This window comes from Juglans microcarpa x Juglans regia, chromosome 7D, assembly GCF_004785595.1.
Source record: "Juglans microcarpa x Juglans regia isolate MS1-56 chromosome 7D, Jm3101_v1.0, whole genome shotgun sequence".
Lineage (NCBI taxonomy): Eukaryota > Viridiplantae > Streptophyta > Magnoliopsida > Fagales > Juglandaceae > Juglans > Juglans microcarpa x Juglans regia.
Window position 1 is genome coordinate 26746737 of NC_054606.1, and position 18782 is coordinate 26765518.

General features: G+C 41.4%; 1 protein-coding gene across 1 annotated transcript; it reads left to right on the forward strand.

Annotated features, from left to right (window-relative positions):
* Positions 1–4465: 4465 nt before the first annotated feature.
* Positions 4466–9247, forward strand: LOC121239411 (transcription factor Pur-alpha 1). The gene is made up of 5 exons (XM_041136663.1): positions 4466–5138; positions 5229–5276; positions 8010–8150; positions 8265–8507; positions 8628–9247. The coding sequence occupies exons 1-5, from the start codon at positions 4857–4859 to the stop codon at positions 8778–8780; spliced, it is 867 nt and encodes a 288-aa protein (XP_040992597.1). The 5' UTR covers positions 4466–4856; the 3' UTR covers positions 8781–9247.
* The last annotated feature ends 9535 nt before the right edge of the window (positions 9248–18782 follow it).

The window sequence follows — 18782 nt, forward strand, 5'->3', positions numbered from 1 at the left end:
AGTAATGCTTATGGAAGAAACTAGTAAAGCTATCAGGACCAGGGGACTTGGAAGAAGGGGTTTGTCGAATGGTTGAAAGAATGTCTTCATCACTGAGGATGTTACAGAGAAGCTCATTATCCAGATTAGTAAGCTTGATGGTAGCAAAATTCTGGAATTTGGTTTAGGCGTGCTAGCTCCTCTTCTCAGGTGGGTTTTATTGTTGACATCATTCTCATCATTGTTACTTGGCGATTATGGAGGAGGAGATGCCTTGCTAGAATGGAAGGTATTCGAGAATCTTATGAAGTTGTTGTTCATTCTATTTGTGTGTGGCTTGGTTCCCTTTATCATGTGTTGAAGAATCCTTTGTGTTTGTCTCACCGAGATGGTAAGATATTAGAGGCCTTGTGGATTAAACCGATTGTGCCTAAAGCTCCTTGTTGCAAATTGGTTAAGTGGATTAAACCACCGTCGGGATGGTACAAATTGAACATGGATGGTAGTAGTCTCGAAAATTGGGGATCTTGTGGCATTGGTGGGGTTATTCGAAGTGATTCAGGTTGTCTTGTCAAGGCTTATGCCTTTCCTATTGGCTTATGCCTCTCCTATTGGTTTTGGCTCCAACAACAAAGTGGAACTTTTGGCACTTCTTCAAGGTTTGAAATTTTGCAAGGATTTACATACTTCTAATGTGATAATAGAAATGGATTCGATAGTGGTATTATCATGATGGTTGAGAGGGCGTTGTGGTGTGTGGTACCTAGATGATTTTTTGGGAAGAACTTGTTGGTTTGACTCGCAATCTTCATTGCCGGTTTCAACATGTTTTATGTGAGGGTAATATGGTGACTGATTGGTTAGCGAAGGAAGGTGCTTTAGGTGTCGAATTTGCTTTTTCTAATAATTGTGATTTGCCGCGGACTCTTCGTGGCTTGCTCTGTTTGGATTTCTTAGGCCTTCCATCTCTAAGAGTTTAGTTTATTCTAGTTTTTGTTTTATGTAAATACATAAGTTTGTCATAGATTTATTTTCTGGGTTGCGGGCCTGATGGGTTTTCCCATGGTCCTTTTTTTGTTACCACGGTATGCCTCCACTATAAGTGAGTGCATTATTAATAAATTTGGGAGGAGGTTACTATTGGACATGTGACTTTCGCTCTTCTTTAAAAAATAAAAAATAAAAAATAAAAAATAAAAGCTTGTTAGGGAAAAGATTATCCATGCCTTCTGGGAATGTTAGTTTAGAGGATTGGTAGATGTTCTGAGGATGATCAAGAAACATATTCTAAATTCTGGAGGGGTCATTGACCCACTGATTAAAGTGATCCTTTAGACAAGATATGTCATTTCTCCTTCTTCTCATGGTAGAGGACATGTGGAAGAATTTAGTGTTTAGGTGTCAATAGTGGTGAGCCATTGCAATCTAGATTTTTGGTGTTTGAGGATCTCCTCTCTCCTAAGTTGTTCCTCTAGGCAAATTATAAATTTTTCTTCCATAATGTAGGAACTATTAGTGGGATCTTGAGTTTGAAGCTGAGAAAAATGGTTGTTCAAGTTCTTTATTTGAGTTTGTATATGACCAACTTGAACCATTTAGGCTAGTGGGGTCTTTGGCCCATAATTCTTTGAATGTAAAGGAACTTCTAGAATTAACAATGCTTGAAATGTTCAAGAGGACAGGGGCATGATCAGATGAGTGAATGGGTAAATGATGGATTTTGGCATCAAGGAATAAAAGTGTCCACTGAGAGTTTGCAACACCTATGTCTAATGTCTCGCAAATATTGCCTAGGCCATGCCTTTTATTAGTCCAAGTGAATTCTGGTCTTAAGTACCCTAGGTTTGCTAATCCATTATGATCCAGGAGAAGTTGTAGTCTACTGGGATAAGAGGAAGAAGCAAATGGTCTACCCCCTATTTTTTCAGACTGGTTTAGAAATCACCTAATCTAAACATGGGTCCAAAATAGGCTAATTGCATTTAAAAGATTCCAAAAGTGATTCTTTTGACTCAACTAGGTTGGACAGTATGCAAGCATGAGTAACCAATGCATGAACAGGGTCCAAGTACACCATAAACGCCATAACATTACTAGATATGTTTATAGGTTCAACATCCATGCCAGGATGCCATAAAACCAACCGACCCTTCCCCCCCCCCCCCCCCTCCCGGGCCTCCCTCCCCACCCCCTTTGAGGGAACATGCATATACAAAGAGAAACCTAAGCTATTCACAACACCTTGAGTTTTTACATATGACAAAAGTGTTTCTGCTAAGAAAATAATATCAGGCTGGTGAGACTTGATTTGAGCCCCCTTAAGCTACACTTTGTAGAGGATCGGGCTAGACCTCTATAATTCCAATATAACAACCTCATTCCTGAGTTAGTGGCAGGTTATCCCCTGCCACATTGGCTAGTTCAACCAAATAGACTACATTTTGAGGAGGGTTCTAGGAATTGTTACTATCGTGGGATGTTGCTTCCTATTTCTTGGAGGATCTTGTGTAAGGCACTGGGCCTTTCTTCTTCTTCTTCCTTTTTTTTTTTTTTTTTTTTTCCGCTTCCCTATATTTAAGAAATTTTGCCAATGTTTGGTTTTCATCATACTCAACTTCTTCGATAGAACTTCCTCCTCCAAGTGGGTTATTTCTCTCTTTCTAGGGTTGGGGGGATTTTCTAGGATTTTAAGGGGATGGGTTTCAGGGGATAAAGGGTGTTGAGTTAGGGCGTAATTGTGAGGTTCCTTTTTAGATAAAAAGTAGCAAGCAGTCAGAAGATTCAGTCGATGTTGGGGTCTTAGGTGTGAAATTTTTTGGCTGGTCTTGTGAAAGAGATTGGTTGGACGAGAATATGGGTTTGTCCCTTGGACTGGGCATATATGTAGATGTTGACTTGTTAATGGGGCTGTTTATTTCGCTCGAGTTACACAAGGGGCCTAACTCTTGGAATGGGCTCATATATTGATGTATTATTGGGCCTGAGAGATTTTCAAATTGGGTTATGATTTGCTGGTAAATCGATTGGCCATAAATGAGAGTTGGAACCAACTAGGCTTTTTTCGAAAGTTTTGGCAGAGACATGATTTGATTGTGTTGAGCTTGGATTTAATGAGGAAAACACTTGGTGTCATGCAAACAAGTTCAATACAAAATAAATTAGGACATGTCTTACAGAATAGGCCATCAACCCACTTCATACAAATTCAATACTGTTTCGAAAGAACAATATATCTGCTTTCCTAAAAAAAACAAAAAAAAAAAAATTATATCTTTTTCTTTTGGTTGATGAAGAGATTCTTTCCATTAAAGCATTAGTAGTGAACTAGCTACTCTTTAATCGAAATTTGGCTTGAAAATTCATTTTTTTCACTTTAGCTAGCCATTTTTTACGGATATCAAATAACAAACTCTTTAAATCTTTCTTCATTCTATTAAAATATTCAAATTTAATCTTCATTTCTAGTTTATTTTTTTATTTATTTTTATTTTTTATTCTCATGGTAATTAGAATATTTATTTCCTATTTATCTTCATGATAATTTATTTCTTATCAAAATTATCAAAATTCACACATTAGGCTCTTCAAAATAGCACATTCTGTTTAACTTACAGTTAAGAGGAATAAGTGAGGAAAAAAAAAATAAAACGAAATAGGAAACTCTAACGAAAAATAGAGCTACCAAGTGAGAAAAAAATAAAAAACTTATGAGAATATTGGAGAAAAAGTTGGGAAAATAGTTTGTAGATGCTGATTTACAAGGTATTCGATTTCTTCTCCAATACAAACTTCGAATATTAGGAAGAGATGAAGCCGTGCGAAATGCAAAATGAAAGATTTGATGCGAACATTGAAGAGATGTTGATGGTAGAATTCAAAAATAAAATAATGGTAGAAAAGTGAAAAGACAGCTAGTTTTATTGGCTAGATTTGCCCAGTCAAAATAACAAAAGGTAAATTTAGGTTTTATTAATTTCTAAATCTATCTCAATTTATATCAATTTATTATTACGATATTTTTAAATTTTAATATAAAATATAATAAATAATTTAATTTTTTTAAATTTTAAAATAATAATAATAATATTATTATAATAATATTTTATCATTTCAACTCAACTTAACTCAATTCAATTTAACTCAATTTAACATTTAAACGTAACTTTAAAATTACGTACGGATGTGTTTTGAATTGACTAAATTTTATCTCTCACTCACTCACTACAAGTGCTCTTACAGTCCAATACTTAAGTGGAAGTTTCCACAATGACAAGCTGAGAGCCTGAGACCACAAAAACAGATGAACATGAAGTGGTCCAAGCTCGTGTGCAAGTTTGGTGCAAGAGCTGCGAAAGAAGGGTTAAGTTTTTAATTGATCGAAATGATTTTCAGTTGACTACTTTTTCTTGATGTCCCCAAACACGGATTTATTTACGGAAAATGTTACTGTAAAGCAAACAGACTACAGTAAAAGAAAAAACAGACCTTTTAACAATGTTTCGAAATCGATGAGTAATCATAGGGCAAATATGAATCGGAGAACGAGTCAACGCCCACCATAGCCCTTCCACTCTCCCCCTCCTCCCCCTCCTTCATACCTCTAACTTACATAACGAACCACTAGAACTATTAGCGAGCCATCCACCAATTATTCTTCAGATCTGCTACCTACCAGTCTCGCAAACCATGATTGATTATTCCTTTGTTTCGTTAACAAGCTCAATTCGATGCCTGAAAGAGTGATGGATATTCTGCTTTGCTTTGTATTATTTTGAAAGGTCTAAGTCTCACTAGCTTTAGGGCTTGGGCTTTCACACAAGTAAAAATACCTCTTTTCTTCTGTTCCCTCTTTCTTCGGGCTAGGGATACAGTTTAGAATGGAAGGGAATTCGGGTGGTGGTGGGATAATTGCGGGAGGGATAGGGAATGACGTGGAGCTGCTCTGTAAAACGTTGCAGGTGGAGCACAAGCTGTTCTACTTCGATCTCAAGGAAAACCCTCGGGGCCGCTATCTCAAGATCTCGGAGAAGACGTCGGCCACCAGGTCCACCATCATCGTTCCCTTCTCCGGCATTTCCTGGTTCTTGGATCTCTTCAATTACTATGTCAATTCAGATGACCAGGAAGTCTTAAGCAAGGAATTGCAGCTCGACACCAAGGCATTCTTTCTTTCTTTGCCCATGCCCTTTGTTTGATTCCTTTTCACCCATTATCTTAACTACTGACTAGTCCTTTTTGTTTAATTCCAGGTGTTTTACTTCGACATTGGTGAAAATCGGAGGGGCCGCTTCTTGAAGGTACTCATTCTTTCCTCCCTGCGTCCTCTTCACTCTTCATCATATTTTTTTTTCTTGTTCACTGTTCTCTTTTATACATCACAAGTTGTTCTATAATTTCTTTTGTATTTCGTTTTGATATGATTCTACTGCGTGATACACACACATTGCCCCACATCAGCATTTGCTTTGAACTAATTGTGGTATCACTAGCCTTGTGAGATGGTTTCGACTGCTTTCCCTTTCTTTCCATATCCGTCTAACGAGATTTGTGATCTCTTGATATATTTTATTGGCCATTTTGATCTCTTTAATTTCTACATCGTTTTTTCTTTATCAGAAATAAAAGAAAATCATGGAGTTCTCTACTGCTTCCTCGAAGTTTGAATTTTGGTTGTTCGGTCCAGCTTGAATCTTAACTCTTCACAAACACATTTTTTGAATAGACTCCTTGCACTCACGCCTGTCCCAATTCTTCTTCACGTTGAAAGTTTTTGACTTATATTTTTTTCTTCCCAAAACATGCGCAAATTCAGAAAACACATACAGATTTGATTAAGTGTGTTTTGTTGGGTTAATGTTATCCTTCCTCCTCCCCTCCCCCTTCTCTTTTTTCTCTTCTTCTAATTTTCGTTATAGTTTTTGTTTTTGTATAAGTATCTATTTATGATGATCAAATGGATATTCTTACATTTATTGGAGATCTTATGGATGTGCTTACTTTTATTGAGGGTTGTATTGAAGAAGGTGCCAAACTAGGAAAATTACAGTCGTTTTTAGCGAGAGGTATGCTTAGCAATTGTGTCCTAGGTTTGCCCTCCATCTCTCCCCCGCCTTCCCCAAACACTAACACTTCTACACCTTTTTATTGCCCATCTGAGTTCTGTATGGGTCAATGGCTTGAAAAGTCAGGATGATGAGGGTTACCTAAGTACTTTATTTCTAGAAAGGACAAAATTGGTAGTTTTTTGTTGCTGCTATTATCAGTTCAAAGTTTATGCTGGTTGCTGCTATTATATGATGTGTGCTAAATTTTGTGATCCATTTCTATTTGTTAGCTGCATGTGTTACAATAATCTGCTGAAATGACAGAAATATATTTTACGAATTCATCCCTATACTCGGATCAGGTAATAAAAGAGTTTGGTGGAGTGGGGGTGAAGGAGGTGGATTATGAACTTGGATCTTGAGCTGCCATTTTGTGATGAAGAAGAAATGGACTGCCGGACATTAGTAATAGGAGCTGTTATATACATGTAGCCGGAACATATGATGACTTAACAACTGCAACACATAGTTATTAAGTGGATACGCATTATAACTCTCATACTTGGCGTTAAGATTTTCGTTAGATTTCTGCCTGTATTTCATTTCATCTCTGACCACAACATATGTGAAACCTTTTTTTTTTGGTGGGCGGTGCGGTTGGTTTGGGGGAGGGTAGGGGCAGAGGCATTATAAGTACCCCTGGACGGGATCAGTCGGGATGCTGTTCCTGGACACCCGGTGCCAATAAAAAAAAAAAAAAAAAGAGCAGAGGCGTTATAAGTTTCATTAACAACTGCTCCTGGAAGTAAAGCAAATTTAAAAGCTTAAGCTACAACATAGCTGAGCCACCTCAGATCCTAGTCCTATATGTGTTATGGGAGGTCATTCACTACTTGAAATATGAGTATACATAAGGCAATTATGGCTTGCCTGTTTTTGGTCCATTATATAGTTTTAGAGCCCACTTTTTATAATCCAAGTAACATAATAATTGAAGAGTTGACATCTGTCTGTGCTAAGTGGAGTAGCACTCTTACGTACTTTTGCCTCCTTGGGTTGGGAGGAGGGCCTTGGAACCTCTTTGGTAGATTGCTCACTGCAAAGAAGTGATGACTCGATGCCATTCCTTGAATTATGCAAGTTCCTTCTCGATACAGTTTGTGGGAAGTTTAAGAATGTTGTCTTGGTGGCTATGGTTGAGGGTTATGCTAACCAAACACAGCTTTCCTACACAAACAAGGCTTAAATGTACATGTACCATCTACACATACACTTGGTCACTCTCTCATGTCTCCCTCTGTGATATGTAATGCTTCCTATGCATATTCTGGAACTCGCATCACCCTTAGCATGTCCTACATTAAATGGCCTCCAACCATGCTTCAACTGATTCCAATCAGGCAGATGTTGACAAAATAAAGTATCCTTGGGAACCAAAAGCACCCTTGTTGGCTTACTCGCTCCTTAGAACTGCCTCACTCTTTCCTTGATCTATACACTGAGCCATCTCCAGTTTGCCTTCTCTTTCAAATCCTACGGACTGGAACAACCTTCTGTGGACGAGTTTGTCTCAGAGCACTAAACCTGTGATTTTTATTTTTTTATTTTTTCATGCAATGATGAAAGTATTTGAGAACCTTACTACCAAACCACCTTACTACCAAACCACCACCCTCTTCGTGAAGCAACATTCGACCACTTGAACTTTTGTTTCCCACCTGACTTTTGGATGGTAAGACCTCAATGGACATCAAGTGTCCCCACCTAAAAAACTTTCTTCTGGCTTGGAACTTTTTCATGCAGGTGTTCTCATAGTTTTTCCCTTCCAAAACGTTACTTTTCTCTCTCTTATCTGTTTCCTGAGATACTAATTGTTCTAATGTTGTTGTGCATGAAGTCTAAAACTCATTGACAGGAGGAAGAAGTTTTAAGCTAGACTTCTATTTTCGTGCAAAGAAAAAGCTTCTAATAAATCTATTTGTGCAGGTATCAGAAGCTTCTGTTAGTAGAAATCGCAGTACAATCATTGTTCCAGCAGGAAACACTCGGGATGAAGGGTGGGCAGCATTTAGGAATATTTTGGCAGAGATCAATGAAGCATCAAGGCTTTTCATACTGCCCAATCAGGTGTCCCTGTTTTTCATGCATAAACCCTCCTATTTTCCCAATGAAAATATTTCCCGCTTCTAAAATAGTCTCACCTTTTCTTTTTCACTCCACCTGTTTGTTGCATGCTTACAGACCAGTTCTGAACCCTCGGAACATCTTGTTGGGCTTTCAGATGATGTAGGCGCTGGCTTCATTTCTGGCCACAATAGTCAACCTGCCACGAGTTCTGAATTGAATGTGGATAGGTCTGTTGAATTGGAGGCACAGGATGAAATTGGTATCATGGCAGTTTCAAAAGTAATCAGAGCCGATCAGAAAAGATTCTTCTTTGATCTTGGGAGCAATAATAGGGGCCATTTCCTAAGGATATCTGAGGTGCACCTATAGAAAACCTACCTTTGAAATCATCCTATGGAGGATTTGTTTGTCTAATTTCTTGTCGAAGTTTTATTATAAATAGTTGTATTTTATCTTCGCAGTGTATGAATATTGCAGGTTGCAGGTTCTGATCGATCTTCCATCATTCTTCCACTGTCAGGATTGAAGCAGTTCCATGAAATAGTTGGTCACTTTGTGGAGATAACCAAAGACCGAATTGAAGGAATGACAGGCGCAAATGTGCGGACAGTGGATCCCCCTCAAAGATGAATGCTAGCTTGGGGTTTGGTGATAAAACAGAAAAGCTCATTTTGTTGAGGTTTTTTTAGAGCAACATGTAGGTGTTCGTCATGGATCCGATGATGCTCTCAGTTGTGATTGCTATTCTTCTTTTTGTTCTCTCATTCAGGTCTGAAATAATTCGATTTCTGTTTGGTCAACAGAAAGTTCGGAGATGCTTGGCAAACTTACTTTCGAATTGGGAATAACAAGAAAAAACAAAAAAGTAGAAACTTGTAATTGTCAGTTTGACAGTGTGGCACCCACATTACGTTTGTAATAATGCTCGTTCAAGATGTGTGCTTGTTTTTTTTTGTTTTTTTTTTTTTTTGGGAGGGGGGAGGGTTTACTGTACAAGACTCGAGCTCACTTCTAGCTTCCTAGCTTGTAATGCAGGCTGACAATTGCACTTTTGGTTTTAACCATTGCTAATTGCAGATTGCAAGTACGACTGTTCAGAAAACCAGATCGACCGGTTTTGCATAGTTCAGTCTGGTTTTTAGCATAGCCTGGTCAGTTTCAGTTCACATTTATTTATTTATTCTTTTATTTTTGGTTCAGTCCTGGGAAGTCTTTCACCTCGGACCGGACTGAACGTAAGCAAGACCTGCATGCATGCCCCGGACAGGACGAACTGACCAAAATAATGGATAATTAGTTTCTGGGACCGATTGGAGTCATTGGAGCCCCCAAATGAGCTAATACTTCGTTTTTTTATTTTTTATTTTAAAAAACTTAATGGTTAAAGAAGTGTTTATTAGTGAATTTATGTTTTTTTTTTTTTTTTAAAAAAAACAGTATTTTAAGATATTTAAAAATTATGTGAAAACAAAAATTTATCCTCAAACGGTTCAGCTATGGTACCTTTTATCAGTACTACCGGTAACAGAACCCTTTTTTAATAGAGTAAAACTATTGTGCCGCCCCATTGTTACCGCTCAATTTAACCGCTAGTCTCTCTTTTTTTTTTTTTTTTTTTTTACTTAATGATTAAGAAAGTAATTTTAAGTGTATTGATGTATTTTTTTTTTTATTTTTAAAATTTTTTTAAATGTATAAAAAAAATATAAAAAAAAAAACTACTGGACGGTACGCCTAGCGGTAAGAGTGGAACGATATAATAGCCTCACTCTTTTTAATATACCATACACATTACTTGGGCTTTAGGTTCGGCAATTAATATTTGGGATAGAAAATTATACATTAGGGCAACAAAACCAACTGGTGGAAATAAAAAAAGCCCAAACCGAATCATTTTGGCAAAACTAAACTGAAAACTAACTTAGATTGAACCTGACTACATTGGATCATCCCGATCGGCTTCAAAGCCCACAAATATAGAACTGATCAATACGGCTGTCTCAAGAATTGCTCAAAAAATGTCCAAATGCTAATCGAGGGGGCTGAGGAGTCAAAGGAATGGGTTTTTATTTTTTAGTTTCTAGATTGTGTAGCTCTTGAACTGAATTACTTGTCTTATATAAAAGTTGTATGCAGGCTCCTTTTTCATTTCAAGTAGATTCAATTTTAAGTGGTAGATAGAAGAAATAATTTGAAATGTAACATATTAAAATCTTTTAGGGTTTAGGGGTTTCAGAGTTTAGGGCTAAAGGTTTAGGGTTTAGGGGTTAGGGTTTAGGGTCTCCCGTCACTGTAACGTGGTGGAGCTTGGTGTCCCATTGCAATAGTGTGGTAGAGCTCTATATCTCGTAAAACTCGGCGATCGACAGGAGTGACCACCTTTGCCAAGTATGCCAGTGCCTCCTCACCTCAACGTGGTTGAGTGCATCACCCGCCAAAGTCGATGCTTTGCGCTCGCACTCGCAAATCAACAGAGGGAACACCTCTCCCAAGTTTCCCACTGCCACCCTGCCCTAAGTCTATTCTCTACCCTCACCCCTCGCCGATCATAGGAGAGAACATCTCTTCCAAGTGTCCCTGTCCCTGTCCCCGCTCGCCACTCCGCTCTTGTACCCTGATGATCATAGGAGGGAACACCTCTTCCAAATGTCATAGTCCCTCCTTGCGACCCAGTGTGATTAAGTTAGCCACCCGCCTGAATCGAAGCCGAGCTTTGGGGTCGCATCTTAATAGCAACGCCCGTACAACACCTTCTCTAGCAAACACTGAGTACTCAAGCTAGAATCGCCGCGAGGGGGTTACTCGTGAACGAGCCTCCATGCTCTACAACATTCTTGCATGAGTTTCCTTCTAAGCGAGTCGACAGGCTTGACAACTACCTAATATAGACCCGGGACTGGTCGAGCTTCATGACCATTTAAACACGGATCATGGCAAACAAACTCTAACATCAACGCCAAAATGGAAACACTAACATCAACTCTAACATCAATGCCAAAATGACAAACAAACTCTAATAGCATGGGTCATTACTATTAGGCAAACGTTCGCCCCCAAGCTAAGGTTCGCGCTCACACCTAGCGTGATTGAGTCATCTCCTACCTAATTCTACAAGTTGGGCCCTGCATTTGGGGATCATCATCATTTTGGCATGTGGAAGACCAAGGATCAATTTTTGAATTTAATTTTTTTCTATAGGTAGCTTGATTTGAAGATTCTCAAGGCCTAATTGTTGAGAAAGATGACCTTAAGAATCGTGCAGTAACTGATAGGGGTAAAAGTAACCTAGGCCCAATATAGCATCCTAGGCCTGATCCGCCACAAGAGGCATTAGAGAGCAAGTGGTAAAAAATAGATTAGGGGACGAAGGCTAAAAAGAGAAAAGAAAGGTGTCAGAGGGAATTGACGGAAAGGAGGAAAACTGAGGGAGAAAGTGGGGTGAGGCACGAAAGGTGGGCAACGAAATGACATAAAGCAACCATTGACAGGAGCAAAAAAAGGGGTTCTAAGATCAAATAGAGGAGAGATTCGGGCGACTGTAGGAGGTAGCTTCTTCAACCTCTAGATGACGCCGACCAAGGCTCGAACCATCCCCAGGGGCTGAGAATGATTTTTTTCTCTCCTTTCGATCTGTTCTTACAAAACAGGTCTTGACAGTTAGTACCGTTTGTAGGATTTAATTTATTTTCTACACTGGAAGTGGGGGAAGGAGGATGTTCTGGCTCATCAAAACATCTCCAAATGGACAGATAAACTCCCTGTCTACCATAAGTCAATGCTTTGCACTCGCACCCCGGCAATCATAGGAAGCAACACCTCTCCCAAGTATCCAGTCCCTCCTTGCAACCCAATGTAGTCGGGTTTGCGTTCCACTTATTTCAAAGATGATGCTCCGCGCTCGCACCCCGACGATTATAGGAAGGAACACCTCTCCCAAGTGTCCCAGTCCATCCTCGCCACCCAGCATGGTTGAATTATCTAACCAGAACTCCCCCTCATAAGCACCAAGGCCGCAAGAACCACAACACGTTGCATGGGCCAAGCTCGGTCACTCCCCGTCCTATGCAGTGCATGTAGAGGATGCGTGCTGCCGTCAGTCATCGAAGAACACAAGCAAATCTTCAAAGAACAGCCACTGCTTGATCCTTCGACATCTTATGTCACCGATAAAGTGATCCACCGTCATGGGAGCCCTTCACCCACAGGGACTAATCTGTAGGTCATGCACACAATGCATTTCCGCTACACGGATTGAACGCTAATGAGACAATCACGTCATTTTGCTCAGGTTTGCAAGTCTCAAAATTATAGTTTGGATTATATAAGTTGACCTATTTGGCTTTTTGTGGAAACTCCCTTGCGCAGTTGAGCTCTGTCTCCTGTCGTAGCAATGCGATTGAGCTCCATCTCTTTCCCCACCAGATCGGTCGAGCTCCATCTCTTGTCGTAGCAGTGTGGTGTAGCTTTGTCTCCTGTTGTAGTAGAATGGTTGAGCTTTGCTCCCGTTGTAGTAGTGCGGTAGAGTTCCATCTCTCGCCCCACCATATTGGTCGAGCTCTGCCTCCCAACAGAGCAGCACGGACGAGCCTTGTCTCCCACCCCAAGATCTGGGCGACTACAGGTGGGAGCTCCTTCAACCTTAAGATGAAAGCTTTAGTTTTATTTATTTTCTCCAGGCAGTTGGGGTCATGGATCCATTTGTACAGTTAGCTATGAGAGACCAAGAGAGATTGTAAAATATATTATTTATAATGGATTCTCCCACCAAACGATCTGTGGACGTACTCCCTGTGCTGAGCCACGTAAACTCGTGTCTCATTTTGCATTTATATTATCTATATTTATATTCTATTTATTGAAATTGATGTACGTACGAACACTGTACTGCAGCTCCAGACCACTATCGTGGGCTCCAGACGACACAGACGAAGGCTTGAACAGTCATCGTGGGTCGGTAATGACTTTTTCTCCCATTCCAGTTTTTTACTACAAATAATGTTTTAATAGTTGGTGCCGTCTATGAGATCAATTTATTTTCTACACCGGAAGTAAGAGAATATGGATATTCCGGCTCACCAAAACATCTCCGAATGGGTAGATAAAATCCTTTCTTGCCATAAGCCGATGCTCTACGCTCGCACCCCGACGATCATAGGAAGCAACACCTCTCCCAAGTATCCCAGTCTCTCCTTGCCACCCATGGTCGAATAAGCCAACTAGAACTCCTCCTCATAAGGATCAAGGTAGCAAGAACCACAACACGTTGCTTGGGCCACAAGCGAATCTTAAATGAACTGGTAGAACCACTTCCAGTCATCGCTTGATCCGTCGACATCTTATGTCATCGACAAAGTGATTCACCTTCTGGGAGCCCCTCACCCCATAAGGACAATCCGCAAGTCAAGCACAAGATGCATTTTTGTTATGCGGACTCAATGCTAACTAGACAATCATACCATTTTGCTAAGGTTTACAAGTCTCAAAATTATAATTTGGATTATCTACGTTGACGTGTTTGGCTTTTTGTGGAAACTTCCTTGCATGGTTGAGCTCAGTCTCCCATCGTAGCAACGCGATTGAGCTCCATCTCCCACCCCACCAGATTGGTTGAGCTTGGTCTCCATCTTTGCAGTGCAGTCGAGCTCTATCTCCTGCCCGACAAGACCGGTCGAGCTTGATCTCCCATTGTAGCAGTGTGGTGGAGCTCTGTCTCATGTTACAACAGAATGGTTGAGCTCTGCTCCCGTTGTAGCAGCGTGGTAGAGCTCCATTTCCCTTCCTACCAGATTGGTCGAGCTTTGCCTCCCGATGGAGTAACTCAGTTGAACTCTATCTCCCACCTCAGTAGCGTGGTTAAGCTTCATCTTCCAACTAGATCGGCCAGCTTGGTCTTCGGCTACAACAGCGTGGTGGAGCTCGGTCTCTCGTTGCAGTAGCATGGCGGAGCTCTTTATCCCATTGAACCCAGTAATCAATTGGAAGGACCACCTTTCCCAAGTGTCCCAGTCTCTCATCACGTCAATGCGGTTGAGTCCATCTTCGGCCAAAGCCAAAGCTCTACACTAGCAACTGGCAATCAATGGAGGGAACACCTCTCCTAATTGTCCCACTCCCTCCTTGCCATAAGCTCATGCTCCGTACTAGCACCCCGGTGATCATAGGAGGGAACACCTCTCCCAAGTGTCCTAGTCCCTCCTTGCCATCCAGTACGGTTGAGTAAGCCATTCGCCTAGTTTAAAGCCGAGTTCCGCGCAGACACAACATATTTTCTAGCAAATGCTGAGTGTTTGCACTCGAGCCACAACCTACCCTAGTGGGTAACCTCCAAGAACGGGCCTTTGGGCTCCACAACAGCCTTGCATGGGTTTCCTTCGAGAACAAATCGACTGGTTTGGGAACCACATTAGATGAAGTTGAAGGGCTGACGGACTACTTGACCACTTAAGCATGGATTAAGACAAATAAACTCTAGCATTAAATCCAAAATACAAACATCAAACAACAACTCATGCCAAGGGGCAAAAAATACACACTTTTTACTTTCAGGTAAACATTCTCACCCAAGCCCTGCATGCAGGAATCACCATCATTTTGACAAGTGGAAGACCAAGAACTAATTTTTGAATTTTATTTTATTTTTCTACAGTTAACTTTATTTGAAGATTCTGAAAGCTCTATTGTTGAGTAAGATGGCCTTAAGAATTACGCCGTAGTTGAAAGGGGTAAAAATAACCAAGGCCAACATGACATCCTAGGCCTAGTCCACCACAAGAGGCATTAGGGAGCAAGTGATAAAAAGGAAATGAGGGGACAAATGCTACAAAGAGAAAAGAAAGGTGTCAAGGGGAATTGACGAAAATGAAGGAAAAAAAGGAGGAAGGGGGTCAAGCACACAAGGTGGGCAACGAAGTAACATAAAACAACCATTGACAGGGGCATAAAAATGGGTTCTGAGATCAAATAGAGGAGAGATCTAGGCGATTGTAGGAGGGAACTTCTTCAACCTCCAGATGAAAACTTTAGTTTTATTTTTTTTCTCCAGGCAATAGGGGTCATAGAGCCATTTCTAGGGTGAGCTATGAGAGACTGTAAAATACACCATTTATAGCAGACTTGCCCTCCAAATGACTTGTGGACATAGGCCCTGTGCCAAACTACTTAAGTCTGTGTGTCTCATTCTCCAAATACATTTGTTGTATTTTGTTCTATTTATTGAAATGAATGTATGTACAAACACCGTACTGCCGTTCTGGACCACTATCGTGGGCTACAGATGACATCGAACAAGTCCCGAACCATACCCAGAGGCCATTTTGGTCCTAAAAAGCAGGTCTTGACACTTGGCGCCATCTGTGTGATTGATTTATTTTCTACACCAGAAGTCGGGGAAAGAGGATGTTCTGGCTGACCAAAACATTTGTGAATGGGTAGATAAACTTCCTCTCTTATAAGTATTATCAACTTTCCACCTTCATTTTTATTAATAGCACTATTGGGAAAATGAAGAGGCAAGAACACAATATTAGGATGTGGACTGTACACTTAGAGCAAGTGCATTGTCTGCTTAAAGGCCAGACATACATTGTGCACTTAAAAGCTACATTGCACAAAAGGGCATCTTGACTTGGTATGCACTGTGCACGTAATTACAAAGGGCGTGCAAGAGGCCTTGACTGTGCATGACATGCATAATGCCATGCATAGTACCGCAACCAGTGCACACTGCCATGCACTCGGGAAAAGCCATGGGCCCATGCAACCTCTACCATCAGCCTCCAACGTGCATCTCAAGGGTGCACATCGTTGTGCACTCAGCAACACCATGGCGGGCAACCATCCCGCCATGTCGTTGTGGATGCTGCTTGGAAGGGAGGCTTTCATTTAACTGCAACGTGCAAATTTTAATTCAACTAAAACATGCAAATTTTACAAGATATAAGAGCGTGAGGACCATAACACATTGCATGGGGAAAAGCCCACTGGCCACACAGTTAGCGCCCCACCTACAGACATGCACCACCAGCCACACAGTCAGCGCCTCACCTATAGACATGCACCACTAGCCACGTAGTCAGCGCCTCGCCTACAGACATGCACCATCCAGATCTCCCCTTCACAAGGAGCAAGGTCGAAAGAACAGCAGCACATTGCATGGGCCAAGCTCGGTCACTTGCTGCCTTACACAGCGCATGCAGATGATGCATATTGCCGCCGGTCATGGAAGAACACAAGCAATTCTTCGAAGAACTAGTAGGTCACTGCTAGCCACTATTTGATCCTTCAACTTCTTATGTCACCGATAAATTTACCTCTAGTCTTGGGAGCCCTTCACCCACAAGGACTAATCCACTGGTCACGCATAAGATGCATTTTCACTACATTGATTGAACGCTAACCAGATAATCATGCCATTTTTCTCAGGTTTGAAAGTTTCAAAATTATAATCTGGATTATCTAATCTAACTTGTTTGGATTTTTATGGAAACTCCCTTGCACGGTTGAGCTTTGTCTCTCGTGGTAGCAGTGTGGTGGAGCTCTGTCTCCTGTCGCAGAAGCATGCTTGAGCTCTGTCTCCCATCATAGCAGTGCGGTCGGGCTTTGTCTCTCTCCTCACCCGATTGGTTGAGCTCCCTTTCCCTCCCCACCAGATCGGACGAGCTCAGTCTCTCGGTAGAGTAGCATGGTGGAGCTTTGTATCTCATCGAACCCAACGATCAACACGATGGAACACTTCTCCTAAGTGTCCTAGTCCCTCCTACCACCCAACTTTGTTGAATCAGCCACCTGCCTAAATAGAAGCTGAGCTCCGCTCTTGCACCTGAATAGAAATGCATGCACAACATGTTCTCTAGAAAACACTTAGTGTTTGCACTCGAGCCACAATCGGCGCCAGCAGATTACTTCCTAGAATAGGCCTCCCGGCTTCACAACCGCCTTGTGTGAGTTTACTTCGGGAATGAGTTGACAAGATTAGCAATCGCCAAAGATAGACCCGACAAACAAAGTCTAACATTAACGCCCAAATGGAAACATTAAACAACAACTCATGCCAAGGTGAAAAAATACACACTTTTTACTTTCAGGAAACATTAAACGGTCTAGTCATCTCCCATCCCACCATATTGATCGAGGTTCGCCTCCCAATGGAGCAATGGGGACGAGCCCCATCTCTTGCCCCACTAGATCAGACAAGCTAGGTGTCCCATTGGAGTAGTGTGGCGGAGCTCTATATCCCATCAAACCCAGCGATCAACAACTCATGCCAAAGTGCAAAAATAAACACTTTTTACTTTTAGCCAAACGTTTGCACCAAAGCCTAATGTTTCGGCACGTGGAAGACCAATGACCAATCTTCAAATTTTATTTTATTTTCTATAGGTTGCTTTATTTGAAGATTCTCAAGGCCCTATTGTTGAGCAAGATGACCTTAAGAATTGCGTAGTAGCTGAAAGGGGTAAAAATAACCCAGGCCTATTATGGCATCCCAAGCCTAGTCCAAGACAAGAGGCATCATGGAGCAAGTGGTAAAACGGAGATGAAGGGACAAAGGCTGAAAAGTGAAAATAAAGGCTTTAAAGGGAATTGACAAAAAATGAGGGAAAACGAGGGACAAGGCGATCAGGCACGCAAGGTGGATGTTGTGGCTCACTAAAAACATCTCCGAATGGGCAAATAAACTTCCTCTCATATAAGTATTCTCGACTTTCCATCTCTTATTTTTGTTGATAGCACTGTTGGGAAAATGAAGAAGCAAGAACACAATACTTGGACATGCATTGTGCACTTTGAGCAAGTGCATTATCCGCTTAGAGGCCGAGCATACACTGTGCACTTAAAAGACACAGTGCATAAAAGGGCATCCTGAATGTGGATGCACTGTGCACGTAAGTGTAGAGTGCATGTAAAAGGCCCCAACTGTGCATTGCATGCATAGTGTTGCAATGAGTGCATGTTGCTGTGAACCCTGGAAGTGCACTACGATCAGCTATGAACTTGGCGAGAGGCCAACGTTCTTCGCATCGACCTCTGGTGAACTCTGTTGCAAGGTACTTCGCTTTGCATCAACTTAAAGTAGTGGCTCTTTGCTTTGCATTAGGTGGAGAGCTCTTCCTCAGCCACAAGCACATTGGATGAGGCGTGTAGTGTGCCCCCACCTTGCTTGACCATGATCTGCTCCTCAGCCACCTTTGGCGGGCATCATCTTGCCTACCTAGTGCACTGCATCCCACGATAATAAATCTCCTCGGCACAACTGGTGGCTCACAGAGGGAAAAGTCATGGGCACTTTGTGTGGCCCATACAACCATCCCCACTGACTACAACACGCAACTCAAGGGTGCACATCATTGTGCATCTAGCAACTCCATGATAGACAGCCATCCCGCCATGCACATGGGTGGGCAGCAACCTCGCCACCCCACATGACAAGCAATCTCCTTGCTGTGGGATGTTACTTGGAAGAGAGGCTTTCATTTACCACAATGTGCAAATTCAATTGAAACATGCAAATTTTACGAGATATAAGGTTGTGAGGACCACAACACATTGCATGGAGTAAAACAGTAGGCACGTTGCATGGGCCATGTGATGTGCACCACCAGCCACACAGTCAGTGCCCTACCTATAGACATG

Excerpts from the sequence above, each read along its gene's own strand:
- LOC121239411 (XM_041136663.1), top strand. The coding sequence starts at position 4,857 with ATGGAAGGGAATTCGGGTGGTGGTGGGATAATTGCGGGAGGGATAGGG. Across the intron at positions 8,151-8,264 it reads TTTTCATACTGCCCAATCAG|ACCAGTTCTGAACCCTCGGA; the intron begins GTGTCCCTGTTT and ends GCATGCTTACAG. Across the intron at positions 8,508-8,627 it reads ATTTCCTAAGGATATCTGAG|GTTGCAGGTTCTGATCGATC; the intron begins GTGCACCTATAG and ends TGAATATTGCAG.